General features: G+C 37.7%; 1 protein-coding gene across 1 annotated transcript in view; it reads right to left on the reverse strand.

Moving 5' to 3' along the window:
• wake (ankyrin repeat and fibronectin type III domain containing protein wide awake) overlaps positions 1–15,504 on the reverse strand; it is a 727,887-nt gene that overhangs the window by 174,734 nt on the left and 537,649 nt on the right. Inside the window, exon 6 of the mRNA XM_083110519.1 lies at positions 5,265–5,446. Coding sequence (XP_082966645.1) covers positions 5,265–5,446 — 182 coding nt within the window. The remainder of the gene's footprint in view (positions 1–5,264; positions 5,447–15,504) is intronic.

Below are 15,504 nucleotides of genomic sequence, written 5' to 3' on the forward strand. Positions count from 1 at the left end.
CCTCCCGGGGAAAAAAAAGGAACTCTGCGGGTCCGGTTTTTCGTTAGTAACCCTTTCCTTCCCCCCAGTGTCCTTCCTCTTGTCTTTCTTCTTATTTCTTTGTTTTTTTCCACTTTTGTTGTCTCTCTTCCACTATAGTGTCAGAATCGAGAAGAAACAGTGTTGCCAACCTTGAACCACAAATTATAACTTTATGTTTTTTCAAGGAGGCAGAAAAGTGACGTAAAATTCCAAATCCATATACGAATAATTTTTGATGGCCTGTAAGGTGTCTCGAGCTCTGAGTTTTAAGCCCACAAGACCACGACGTTACCACTGAGCCATCAGTGAGGCAGGCACAAGTTGCAATCCCTACGTTTCTGCGGCCGAGTTCATGCATGAGCGTTATTTATGATTGTGCCTTTCTTTCATCTAATTTTTCATTCATCCTCATCGTCGCGATTAGCCAGAAGTGGTAGAGATGTGACGAAAAATAACAAAATACAATGCAAAAATAGTACGTTGAAATTTATGCTAAAATGCAGACTCGATCATGGCCAGTACCTGGGTCTTTGACCTACACTCAGAGAACTAAATGCATCATATCGATTGATGCACCAGAATGCATCAATTGATGCACTAAAGTGTGTTTTATGGCTTCTTCAAAGAATCAGATTCAGATTTGATGCATTTTTGTATGTCGTAAAAGAAACATCAAAGTGCATCATTTGATTCAAGTGAGGATTTGTTTCAGTCGATATGCACTTCAATGCATCAGTTGATGCGTTTTGATGCACCTTGATGCGTTCTGATGCACCAGAATGCATCTTTTTTGATGATGCACTTAAACGTTTCGTATGAGCTACAGAGTTTATGTAGCTCAAACCAAACATTTAAGTGCATCATCCAAAAAGATGCAGGAAGGTGCATCAAGGAACATCAACCGATGCATTGAAGTGCATCTCGACTGAAATAAATCCTCACTTGAATCAAGTGATGCACTTTGGTGTTTCTTTCACGACATACAAAAATGCACCAAAATGCATCAAATGTGAATCTGATTCTTTGAAGAAGCCATAAAACACACTTTAGTGCATCAATCGATATGATGCATTTTGTTTTCTGTGTGTACCTGCCGGATGACGTACTAGCAGTGGAGGCAATTAGGGGGGTGAGGGGGCAGTTTCCCCCCACTTTTCCCCACTTTTGCCCCCGCACTATGCTAAACCCTATCAACCGAGGTAAAGTAACTGTCCTTGCCTCCCCCTCAGTTTTGGAACCCAATCGCCGCCACTGCATACTAGTAATGGCGTCTTGAAATCAAGAGGTCACAGGCAGGATTGTTAAAGACCCAGGAACCAATAAATTCTAATGGATTCTATTGGATTTCGTAACAGGACCGGAACCTTTTCTTTTAAATTCGGTCAAGTTGCACATTGTTTTATTTCAATACGGAACTTAGACCCTATTTAAATTGATTCGAAAAAAAAGGTTCCTGGACCGTATTTAAATTGACCGGAGAAAAAGGTCCTGGACCGAATTGAAATACAGACAGAAAAAAGGTTCTTTACGGTCCAGAACCCAATTACTAGAGACACTGAATTTTCGCGATGCGCGAAATCGCGAAATGTGAAAATAAGATGCAATTTTGAACATTCTGCACGTAACTACACCCCCAATGATGAAATACGCATGAGTTTTATTCGCGAAGTAATGCGAAATGTGTGCTTTCCACGAAATGAACGCTTTTTCGCGAAATATCCATGAAATATCATCAAATTAAGTAGAAAACACGCAAAAACCGGCAATCGAGGTTGTGCGCGCAAACTGTCGATTTGTAACGAAACGTTTGCCTAAAGTTTCCTACCACTTGCAGCTGAAGAACGTTTTATCTTCGATCACATCAGGAAGACGCTGCAAATTGGGATTTCCCATGCACATAACCTCAGATCGAAAACTTCGCTCCCTGTCAAGCTGCATTCCTTTCTTCCCCCGAATGTCTACTCAACTTCCAGTTTCATTGAACTTGCTAGCTGTAGCAGCGATAAGATTAGTCTGTTCCCGCACATCAAGGGAAACAATGGTGTCATTTGTGTTCAGTCATGAATGAATTTTGTTTATCATCATGTGATTTTCAACATGTGTTTGTGTATGTGCAGTAGTGATTATTTTATTTGTTGTACAGCAAGGATATCCTTTAAATACATGCAATGAATAAATCACTTGAGATATGCAATTTAGAAATGAATGATTTTGTGTTGATGTTTTCTTTTTGGTTGGACAGCTAAGTACTTGTGTATGTGTACAGTATATAAAAATGAAGTAGTTTATCAATTTATAACTCTTTTGTATGTTGTTTCCTCTCATGATGAAAAAGTGCGTGCCAATTTTTTTTCCACCGCTGGTATATACCGCTGATCGAACATTTTATTTACCGCTCTCCTCAGTTTTTATTTACCATAAATTTGTCTCCTACCAATTACCCTTGATGATTTTCTCTCCTGGACCGAAATTGAATTTATTTAAAATTTCTGAACCTTCAACAATCCTGATCCCGTGTTCGTTACTTGGTGGAGGCACATAGTGGTTCGGATTCCACTTTAAACGATATATCAAGTCCTGATTAGTCTTTCTGTGCATAAAGTGGACACAAAAAACAAGACTTTATTCAAGAGAATATGAAACTCGTACAACGTGTTACTTGCGTTATCTGCAAGCTAAATCTTCATTTTCTACTCATGATCATCTACAATAAACTTTAGTTCTCATTAGATCATAATGAAACAAAATAAACCCTTATGCTTGACAAATGATAGCGAAAGAATGATCTCGAAATACAACAACCTGGACGAAGAAATTGTGTAAAGGAAATCTGAAAAGCAGAACAACAACAACAGTGGAAGTTTTAGATGCGAACGGAAGAGGTGCGAAATTTTTCACTTGAATCGTGAACGGACTGGCAACCCTGTTTTGGCTGGCATCCATTCCTAGTATTTTATTTAAAATACCAAGAAAAAGAAAGGCGAAAGTGCGGGACATGACCAATGTAATCACGACCCCTGGCAACCCTGCATGAAAACTGTAGCTGAGAGGGCAAAACCACAACGTTGCATTTTTATTTTTTCCTTCCACTTTTCCTCTCTCGTTCTGCGAACCTCATCCTTCACTTAAGAAATGTGGAGGAAAATTCTCTCCAGCACAAAATGAATCTTTCAATAACGCAGAACGAAGCACACGAGGCCACTACAGCGCCACTTCTTGCAGCAGCGGACGAAGGGGGAAGCTGGTAGACAGTGATGACCTGTATAAAGTTATATTGTCTAGGAGATCGGAGATTTGAACCGCAGTGAACTCTAGATTAAGACATTCTATCGAAAAAAAAGAAAGATCATCTTGAGAGACACAATGGTCAAGAAAATCTGTCCAGAGCTCGATGTATTTCTGTTATCGTGAGCTTCTTTCAATGTATCCATTGTAATTTATCTCAGACAGAAATCTTAAAAGAAGCAAATATTTTTCTGGATTTGATAGAGAGTACACACGCACACGACACTTATGCCTCTTTTTGTCTCATTGTCATGTTACAATCTCTTCAAAATGTTATTAATAATTACATTTTTGTCACTAAAAATATTTTTGTTCGTTTAACCGTCTCAATTATAGCCACTGAACATTACTCTGTTTCAAAATGTTTCCAAATCATTGGCTTAAGCAAAAATCTAATGCTCGTTAAATCGGTTCAAACAAACGTTAAACAAATGACTGGTATCTTGACTAAAATGAAAAGTGTTTGCTCTGAAGTTTAAACAGACTCTACATAAATCAGAAAGCGCTTGCTTAATCTACTACAGTTTAAACGGACTCTGAAATAAATTACGAGACGCTTGCCTAATCTATTGCAGTTTAAACGGTCTCTGAAATAAATCACCAAACGTTTGCCTAATCAACATTAATTTAAACGGACTGAAATAAATCACCAAACGCTTGTCTAATCCACTGCAGTTTAAACGAACTCTGAAATAAATCACAAAACACTTGCCTAATCCACTGCAGTTTAAACGGACCCTGAAATAAATCACGAAACGCTTGTCTAATCCACTGCAGTTTAAACGGGCTCTGAAATAAATCACGAGACGCTTGCCCAATCCACTGCAGTTTAAACGGGCTCTGAAATATATCACCAAACGCTTGTCCAATCCACTGTAATTTAAACGGACTCTGAAATAAATCACCAAACGCTTGCCAAATCCACTGCAGTTTAAACGGACTCTGAAATAAATCACCAAACGCTTACTCAATCCAGTGCAGTTTAAACGGACTCTGAAATAAATCACCAAACGCTTGCCTAATCCAGTGCAGTTTAAACGGGCTCTGAAATAAATCACGAGACGCTTGCCCAATCCACTGCAGTTTAAACGGGCTCTGAAATATATCACCAAACGCTTGTCCAATCCACTGTAATTTAAACGGACTCTGAAATAAATCACCAAACGCTTGCCAAATCCACTGCAGTTTAAACGGACTCTGAAATAAATCACCAAACGCTTGCCAAATCCACTGCAGTTTAAACGGACTCTGAAATAAATCACCAAACGCTTGCCTAATCAACTGCAGTTTAAACGGACTCTGAACTAAATCACCAAACGCTTACCTAATCCACTGCAGTTTAAAATATTCACCAAAAAATAAAAAATAAGCTATCTGAAATAAATAAAAAACTGTTGTGTAACCCACCGTAGTTTAACCAATAAATCACTGAACAATTTTCTAACCCAATTGTAATTTCAACAAATTCCAAAATGTCACCAAATGCGGGCTTATCCACTACAGTTTAAACAGACTCTAAAATAAGTCACCAAACGTTTGCTTATCCACTGCAGTCCTAAAATGTCACAAAACGCCAGTTTGCCCGCTCCAGTTTAAAGAGGCTGAAATAAATCACCAGCTTTTCCTCTCATGTCCCACTGCAGTTTAAACAGATTCTAAAATATGTCACCAAACGCTTGACTATCCGTAGTACAGCCAATGGCAAAGATAATAGTGTGCAAACTGTCCATCACATATTTCAATTTTTTTATACCCTTTCACGTTTTAAGGAATGGAACTCTGTTGGTGTGAAGCAGATGTCTTCTGCTTATTGAAGCTTTATTTCAATTCATGAGCATCACAATGTGGAAAACAGATTGATAAAAAATTCTGACGGACAATTTATTTTGCCGTTTGGTGTACAACATGATGTCTGCATGAAAGAATCACATGTGGCGATTTCACTGCATGTACCTTACCTGCCATGATCTTCTCCCCCTTGAGCCTCCTGGCGGCGGACGGCGAGATGAGGGCACTGCTTCTGTGGTGTAGCATGGGAGACGGTAGCCTTCGGGGGGGAGGGGGGTCGCTGTGCCAGGCGGCCTCAACAACGCTGTCGATGGACGAGGATCTGGGAAGCACATTGGATTCCGCATCACGCCTGTAAGAACAAGATTACTTCCAGTAATTATCTATCGCCATCGCAATTAATTTTCAAAGTGCCACTTATTTTTTCGCCTATGTGCAAACATGCAATTTTTTGTCATATTCATAAATAGTTTCGTATCTATGTAAGTCCTTTTGTATAATTTAAAAACTACATTAAACTAACTAAAAAATTACTATCCCGGGTTTCGGCACCATATGTCACTTAAAAGGTTTTTTTTTTTTTTTTTTGCAGTAGCTACTTCGGTATTTACTATATTACAAGCAATGAACAGGCAATAATGTTATTATTGCTGATCTTATTTTAAAACTAATTGGTCTTGGTTCCTGACGTCACGATTCATAGGTGCTTCCACAATACGTGCTGCTCTGGCGTACGCAAAACATCCAGCCCAGCCTTAATTGCTTGATTGATTGATTTGGTGTTTTAAGTCCACTTTATGCAAAGTAAGGCTAATCGGCACTGGACCTACAGTTTAAAGTGGAATCCGAACACTATATGCCTCCACCGGGTATCGAACCCGATACCCCTTGATTACAAGGTGGCGACGCTACCACTGCGTCATCGGAGAGGCCAAGGGACCCAGCCTTAAATTTTAAAATGCGTGGATAGAATACCCCACCCATTAAAGAGCTTTGACGCTGCCGAATCTTTATTGGACCGGGCTCAATCAATAAACTTCCACCCCTGAACACTTTGATAGGCCGACCACACTCAGCCCTCAGACAAACCACTTCGGCGTGAATACTGCCTCAGGAACTTCGGTCCTTGTTCATAATTTCCCGATAAATTCTCCACCCCGTTTGATCAATACAGGTAAAGTTTCTAAACCGAACTCCTCCTTCTTCCAGCCCACAGTGTCAAAAGTTTCGGTGTCAAGTTATCGTAATTTTACCTCGAAGGCATAATCAGGATATCGTGCTGGTGCAGAAGAAAATTTGAAAGGGGTTCTTCATAGTTATTCTTTAGTTTCATTTTTCTACCATGAGAACGCATATTTCTGTCTCTCTCCTTATTTTTCTACGTTAGTCCTCTGTTCTCTTCTTCGCCTAGCGGCCGCCGTGGCGGAGTGGTTAGCACATCGCGCTACGACGACAAAGGTCCCGGGTTCGAATCCCAACCTGGGCATGGATATTTGTGTGTCCATTCATCAATTTCATCATGTCATCACTAGGGAGCGGAAGTTGATGAAATGTCATCTTTTTTCTGACATCTCGGAAACGATGCCCATTAGATACACACAATATTACACTTAGTCTAGAACCCAAAAAAGGTAATTTTAAAGCGTATTTTTTTTGCATTTTTTGCCAATTTTCAGGTTTTAGTTCATTTTCCCTGATTTTCGGCATTTTTCAGTTATTTTTCGCAATATTCGGTGTATTGTTTTGTCATATTTTGTCACTTCTTTCATTTTGGTTATATTCTTGATTCAGTGTATACGACTTTTTCATTAAATTGTTGTAAAATTATTCGGTTGTTTCCATTGGAAATCCTTGTTGCATATTTTAATTGAATGTGCATTCGGTGCCTCTTTTCTTTTTAAAGAAATATTGCATTTTGCTTAATTTCCTTTTCATTTCAATATTTAATTCACAAATTTATTGGTCATTTTTTGCATTTTTTACATCTTTTTTCCTCATTTTTTAGGGCATTCTATAGGTCATATACCTATATTTTTTTAGGTCATGAACTTCCGCTCCCTAGTCATCACTCATCCCAATCTTCGCGAATTAGCCAAAAGAGGCACAAAAAGCGAAGTAAATTAATTTAAATTAATCAAATCAATCAATCAAGCTTTCTCGCTTACTTTCTGTCTCTCTTTATCTCCCTCTCCCCTTGTCTATGTCTCCACTATAAATTACGTCGTCGCCTTGTAATCAAGGGGTCCCGGGTTCGATACCCGGTGGAGGCACATAGTGGTTCGGATCCCACTTTAAACTGTAGATCCAGTCCAGATTAGCCTTACTGTGCATAAAGTGGACTTAAAACACTAAATCAACCAACCAACCAATCTACTATAAATGACTGAAAATTTGCCCCAGCATGGCCACTCTAGAACCATGATAAAATTCAAGTATAATTCAAGGCGAACTTTCCAAAAATTCCAGGATACAGGTAGATGCTTCCTCAATTTGCAACCTTACGTATTACCGCCTCTCACCACCCCCACATACATATATACACAAATATATTAATATCATATAAAGGGTGTGTGCGATTCCAATGCATCGAAAAATTCTAATTCAATTCACGTATATTTAAAATATTTAATTTGAGGTTCGAAGTTTACATTTGCCACTTCACATATTCAGACTCGACATACATCTACAATCACAAGTCACAAATGTTACAGGATATACTAATGTACGAAAAATTGTTAATTGCATAAGAATTTCAAACTCAAATTTATCTAATCAACTTCGAGATATCTTATCTTGCAATAATCTTCCTTCTGTCAGATAGATTGTTCTGCAAAGGACACTCACAAAGTAAACGGACTACGAGAATTCTGTTTTATTTTCCACGCTGCTTTGTTTTTCCTTCATTGATAAAAATAAAAGCTAATCTGTGAACATCTTGCCTCAGGACATTTATAAATATGTATAAATGGATTAATAAAAGTTGCGATTTTGCACGTCTACGGATAAAAATTCACACATAATTCCCGGAGCCAGTAATTCACGCATGATTCCCGGAAGCGTATTTACAAACCCTGGAGTGCTGCAGAACCAGAGGTAGCCTATATAATGCTTTCTTATTGGCTGTGAGCACTGGAAGTGTTTATGTTCCGTGTCAGTCGTTTCTTACTTGGTCGTTTACAAGAAAATTAGACTTGTGATTATCTAGTAATATAGTTTGTAATCAAATTGTCGAAATTATGTTAAGAAATATATAAAAATATGGAAAATGTTAAAAATACAATGAATCTTTTCTTGCCGGTAAAGTCAATATTAAGCCATCGAAAAACAATAGACTCTAATGTTAAATATTTCTAAAAGTGCTTGTAACGTATGCGAAGTGATTACTACATAGTAGGAGAAATTTCACAACTTGACATGTGCTAAATAATACCATTTTTGTGTAATAATTTTCAAAATGTGTTCAGAAATGAACCTGAGTTTAAAGGAGTTTCTCATCTTGTTGGGATGGATGTCTGAAATCTACAATGTCAACTTGAACCCTGCCATCTAGCGTTAATTTGAAGGAACACTACATTAACTTCCGGAAGATAGCCAATCAGGAGCCAAATATGGCTGGAGGTTCTGCATCACTATAGGGTTTGTAAATACGCTTCGAGGAATTCCAGGTGAGTAACCACCTTGTTATCACGTAGGCTATATGAGGAACAGGGCGGTAGGGAGTGTAAAGGGGCGACCTTCGGGTAAGACATCATAATGTCAACCTCACTTCCACGTGCAAACGATAATCTACATTCTACACGTAGACTATTTTATGCACGTAGAAGACGTAATCTATGTAAAGAACATGGCGAAAGATGACAAATTAGCAAAGGGCGCCGTGGAATTAAAATAAAATTATACTGCGTATCAGATACTGATGTGTGAGGAGAACTTTTCATACTCTTTCTTCCAAATTCGAACAATTTCTCACCTAGGAAAAGAACCTAATATAAGAAATATTCTAGTGTTTTATGGGGAAAGGACCACTCTTGTCTCACGACTGCCATCTGTTGTTCATTTTTGCATACTATTTATCTTTCATAGTTGATGATAGAAGAGAAGAGAAATTTTGTTGTAAATTGGATTATTTTCAGTTCGTTAGGAACCAATATAGTTGAAAATGTCACTTTCCTTTCATGAAAGCCTTGAAAATTAATTTTAATGCAATTTAGATTGTAACGTAGTCTATGTAAACTACAACCCAATGTAATCTACGCGTAGATTACGTGTAGACAACGCATGAAGACGTAAATTTATAGTGTACGGCACATCACTGGCAAAAATGGTACTGAAATGTTGCAAGACAACGAGGCTCTGACGTCTAGACCTACGGCTAGTATAATCCGTGCTGTTATCCTTCTGTGTGCTGAGTGCTCCTCTATAGCCTCAGCTTTTAATAGGTAAGGATATCTTAGTCCTCAGAGACAGTATAGTTGTAGCTCGTTTCAAGCAGTGAATGAGTGGATTAGTTTTAAAAATTGAATAATGAAGTTTTCAATAGCGACATATTATGTGTGTGTTTGTTTGTGTGTATGCGTATGTGTGTGTGTGTGTGTGAGAGAGAGAGAGAGAGAAGAAAGGAGTGCATGTTACAAATATATGTTGAAATCTATGAAATCCCCTTACCTTCAGGAAGTTTTTTTTTATTAATGTTGAGTATTTTCTCGTATGCATGCGATTTCTTAAGGATTTATAAATAATTCAGTCCAGGAGACATATATTTGATGTCTAAATGTTGTCCTAATAAAGTTATAAAATAATAATAATAAACTTCCCTGTTATATCTATATGAGATCCAAATCTAGTCTAAAATATGCCCATTCAATATCCAAAGTATGTACGAAAAACATCCTTTTTACATCCCAATTACATCCAGGAAAGGTTTAAAACTGGTCCAAAAATGTTCTTTTCACATCTAAATAATGTCCAGAAAAGATCCAAATGTACTCCAAAATATGTCCATACATTATCCAAAGTATGTACAAAAAATGTCTAAATCTAAGCATAATGTCCAGATTACGTCCCACTTGATGTCCAAAACATGTCCAAAAGTGATCCGGAAATGTCCAAAACATATCCATTTCTGGATATCCCCTGGATATCACGTATGCGGACAAATAACCAAAAGATATCCAAGTGCTGTGTGCGATTCTGTTAGAGACCTGTCCTAAAGTTGGTTTAGTTAAATGGGCATATCCCCGTATTGCGTGACGGGCACATGTAGCCTATGTACTGTAGTACCCACAATTTCAAAATCAATCAGGACCGTAGGCTATAGCCCACCGTCGCCCCTCCAGTGGCCACGCTTCCGCCTACATATTGCACATGTTTATTCAAAACGAAAATCTTATTGTTACTATTGAGTTGCAGATTGGTGAGCGGAATAAAGTACATAATTTAAGTTATGCAATCCTCCTAACCTTTTTAGTACCACTTACGTATGTTATTATGTACGATCATTAAAAATATCGTTACTACAACTCACTCCAGTACCAGTAGATTTCAAATAAAATGGAAGAGGGAAGATTGGCATAAATTGTATTTTATATATGTAATTAGATGTAATACATGCATTATTGAGGAATTTGTGGGGCATGAGTCACTCCACCAATCAAAGGCATCCAATTTGAATGTCAGTGGGAGGGACAAGGACACTTCTGGCATCCCAAAATTACTCTAGGGGAATATGTATGTATGTGAATATTACAATTTCATGTTCATAGATAGCGTTGTAATATTCGTGAAGAATTTTTGTCACAAAAATGCAAGAATTTGAAATGAAACTTAACATTGCACAAAATTAAATACTTGATTAATAACTTCTGAAAGATGAGGCGATCATTGAATTTCGTGATTACAATGTTATTAAGAATTTACAATGTCAGATGAACCATTGTATGTAAAACAGATACATAATTGCTTTTGTTACAGAATCATAACAAATATTGTTAAGGATAAAAAAATTAAATGGTCCTGACCAGTTTATAAAGGCAAAGGTCGATTTGCATAATTTTACTCTGGGATCCTGAACACACGACACTACTGATGACATATTTTATTTCACAGAAAGAAACATAACTCTTAACGTTTTTTTATGTGAACACACATGATGAAGAAACCTATGTTTCTTCTATCCTATCAGTTTTTCAACTGCGTTATTTTTACACGTGTAGATAGAACAAGTTTTAAAAATAGTATCTAAAGGTACATTTAGTGTTCTCGTAGGAGTTGAAGGGTTAAAATCATTTATTGCATAGCGCAGGCATCCGTTTTTGTGGTTTTAGTTCATAACGTGTTGTAAAGGGGCTAGTTTAAAGACTGAACACCCACATACATCAGCGGCTCTGTACGACAATTGCCGTATATTTACAGAAAAAAAATGCTAAGTGTTCAACTTTCAGTAGACAGAAGACCGTTAATAATGTCATAAAGAGGGAACGGAATTATATGCTAATACTTATTTATATACGAAGCTGAAATCAGTTATATTTTGTGTTATCTTTGTGCAACATGGCATATGGACTCGAAAAATTCAGTTCAGGTACCAGTTTGGTATGGGGAAAACACCTTTCACTCGTTCATTTCGTCTTGCTTGACATTGGTAATTACCTATTACGCATTGCCAAACATTCTTTAAGGTGGGATTTTGCTTTTCTCACGAAAATAATTTCAATTTGTCACATTACGAGTATTTATTGTTCTTCCGTTTTTCGCTTTCGTAAGGCACAATATGGCGGGCACAGTTTGACGCGTCGTGGATCATAAGTGGGTATGCAGTGTTTCCAACCTTTGTAACAGAAAAATACCTGAATAGCTCCACAAACTATTGACGGATAGCACCACAAACCATTGACGGATAGCCCCAAAATCATTCACGGATAACCCCAAATACTATTCACGGATAGCCCCAAAAACCATTGACGGATAGCCCCAAAAACCATTTACGGATAGCCCCACGAACCATTTCCGGCAAGGTTAGGTTAGGTTCGGTTAGGTTAGGCAAGCATAGTTAAAATTTTGTTTGTAAAACAATGCTAAGCAGCTTCAGAAAAAAAAATCATCTTCATTTCTTGCAAAACAACGGCGTGGTTGGAAACACTGACAGGGGGTTACGTCATCAAACGTACGGAACATCCGGTCCACGTAGAGCAAGAACGGCAATTGTGCGTCGGAGATATATTTCTCTTCGAAAATACATGAATTCTTGGTCCAATAGATTCAACGATGAAAGAAAATACCTCCACGAACTTCGAAAATGGCACAGAAACTCATTTCCATAAGTAGTTTCTACTGTAAAATTGAAGAAATGTGTTTTCTCTATATCAAACTGTTACCTCAGTTCATATTTACCATATTTGTATATACAGAGTATCTATAAAAGAACTCCTGGGTTTTGAACCTAAATATTTTATTAGAAACTGAAACTCAGGAGAAAGTAAATACATATTTTTGAAGGTAATGTCATCAAGTTTTGTTTACAATTTAGTAAATTCCAATGTGTGCCCCGTTTGTAGCACGGCACACATCCAAACGATAATCAACTTCTTGCCACGTCCTGGCCAGCATGTCTGGGGGTGATGGTTGCCACAGATGCGATAATTCTTTGCCTTAGATGGTTGACATCTTGAATTTTCTCCGCATAAACCATGTTCTTCACATGTCCACATAGGAAAAAGTATAAGGGATTAAGGTCCGGACTTCTTGGAGGCCATGGAATAGGCTCTTTCGAATCCACACTTCCAGTTTCTTTAAACGCCTTAAGTCATTGACGAATGGTTTTGTCCGAAGGCTAAACACCACCATACTCGCGTCGAAAGTTCCGCTGTACAGTAAAAATTAGGTCTAGGATTTTGATGCAAATGCATCATCTTTTTTTTTGGTAAGGCAGAAACATTGCATAAGTAGGGAGGAACGTAAGTGGATAAATTGGGATGCCTTTGTTAGGGATTTTTTTTTGCATTTTTTGACCCTTTTTGGAGTAAAGGTCATTTTTTAAACTTTTTAAACCGTTTAAGTCATTTTTCGGCCTTTTAAAAGTCATATTATGCATTTTTCTACATTTTGGTGAAAGAAAGGGCACATGCAAATGTAACCCTTTGAAGGAGAGAGGTTCCCGACTCTCGTCTCATTGCCTTCAGCGCAGTTCTGAATGACTGTGTTTGAAGAAACAAATAAATTCTGTGCAGTATTGTTGACACAAGCTGTGTAACAATTCAGCTCATCAATGTGATTTCCCCATCTATCAGTAAATACATTGTCGTCGAACGGATTATTGTTCAAAATCAAGAGGGACAAAGTTTTGTGCTCTGTATCGGACATTTTGTCAGGGAAGCAATTTGCATTCCATGGAATTGAAAGTGACTTAACAGCAAGTGATATTGTTCATTGGAAGTCGAGACACGTTTTTGCATGTACAAGGCTCTCTTGTCCGACAACCGAGAATCATTCATTTTTGAAAATTTGCATATGATTTTCATCGTGTACTGCAACTCAGTACTTCAAGTGTAAAAGATGACAAAAAGTGAACTTCCTTACTTGTACAGTGTCTCTCAAAAGTTTTAGGACAACGACATTTTAAACTAGGCAACCCAATTTACGCAATGCGTTGGTGGGTTGCGTGTACAGTTAGGCTCAATTTCAGGGTTGCCACATGCACAATAGATATTTATAAAATACGCGAAAGAAATAAAAACAAGTATTATCGTATGAAATTATTAAAAATATCACTATTATATCGCAAGTGACAAAGAAAAAAAATAGGTTTTCTAGAATTTCATTGCTGATGAGTCTACAGAAAGGAAAAGAGGTGATAGAAAACGAAAGGTGACAAAGAAGAGGAGAAAGAGAAAGCGAAACGAGAAGAGGAAAAGTAGAGGAGAGAAGAAAGAAAGGATAGACGAGGAGAGGAGATGTCGTGAGGAGAATGGAAGAAGATTCTAGGAGAGATGAGGAAAATGGAGCAAAGAAGAGAAAAGAGAAGGAAAACGAGATAAGAGAAGAGGAGACGAGAAGAGGGGAGTGGAGAGTAGAGTAAAGGAGAGAAAAGAGAAGAAAGAAAAGACGATTGCAGTGGAGTCGGAAATCTAAGACAGGAAAGGAGATACGAGGAGTGGAGATGAGTGGGATAGAGATAAGATGCGAGTAAAGTAGGGAAGGCGATATGAGATAAAAGCAGAGCAGAAGGAGGGAAGAAGAAGGAGAAGGAGAAGAGAAGAACAGAAGGGACTGAAGAGAAGAGGTAGTTGAAGAAAATATCGTCTCAGCGTCAAGAATTGATGCATTGGTCAAATTATCGACATGAAACATTCAATAACATTTTGAAATGTATTGGAGAATGTATTAGATCGGTGCGAAATGTCTTTTGGCTTAGTTCAGAGCAAGATAAAATCTTCCATGTAAGATCTTTGATTTTACCTGCGATTATACCACTAAAAACATGAATGTAATTTTAATATTTATAAGAATTTTCAGTAGTGTGTTTGGTACTATTATTAGCACAAAATCATACAAATGAAAGAGCCATATGCCCGATTTGGCTACAATTGAAACTATGCCAAGATGCCCATATGCCCCAATTGTTCAAGTGTGATATGCTCTTAATCCCAAGAATTCTGAGTCCTAGTGTACAAATGAAGAATCACACAGTGTACAAATGAAGAGCTCATATGATTAAACAGCCCGATTTGGCTACACTTAAAACAATGTCAAGATGTCTATATGAATCAATCGGCCAAGTGTGCACACATTTAAATCTAAAGAATCTTGAGCCCTAGTGTACAAATGAAGAAGCCTCAACAGACAGATTTGGCCATGTGTACAAAAGCTACATCTGTGAGATTGTTGTCCCATAAGCTTGTCAAAAATATGCCCCTCTTGATATTGTTTTGGCCACACCTAAAAGTAAGCCAAAAATGCTCATATGAGCTTATTGCCTCTAGTGTAATACTCTGTCAAGTGTGCTTAAATACTTGACAGTCAGTTCAGAGTATTAATATGTTAACCCGAATATTTTAATTGGACACCAGGCCCAACTTGCATATCTAGTACTAAGACAATGCATTGTGCAGAGGGTTTCTAGAATTGCTCTGTGACTCTCATTTCTTACATCATAAACATGATTTTTCACCTATAAGAATAACACTACATATGGTGTCATCAGGGAGTGTATCATGGAATTCACAGATAATTTTAATGTTTGTCCTGTCATTAACCACAACTTGTTTCCTTTTTGAAGTGTTGATGACAAACATGGGTCTCTGTGCTTTGAATTCATCTGGTGTGTAATACATGTCAGTATTGCCAGTAGTGACCCTTTTGTATGCTGTAAATGCTTCATATAATTTGAGGAAATCATCCTTGGACATGTTTAAA

Source organism: Lepisma saccharinum, chromosome 24, assembly GCF_977018435.1.
Source record: "Lepisma saccharinum chromosome 24, izLepSacc3.1, whole genome shotgun sequence".
NCBI lineage: Eukaryota > Metazoa > Arthropoda > Insecta > Zygentoma > Lepismatidae > Lepisma > Lepisma saccharinum.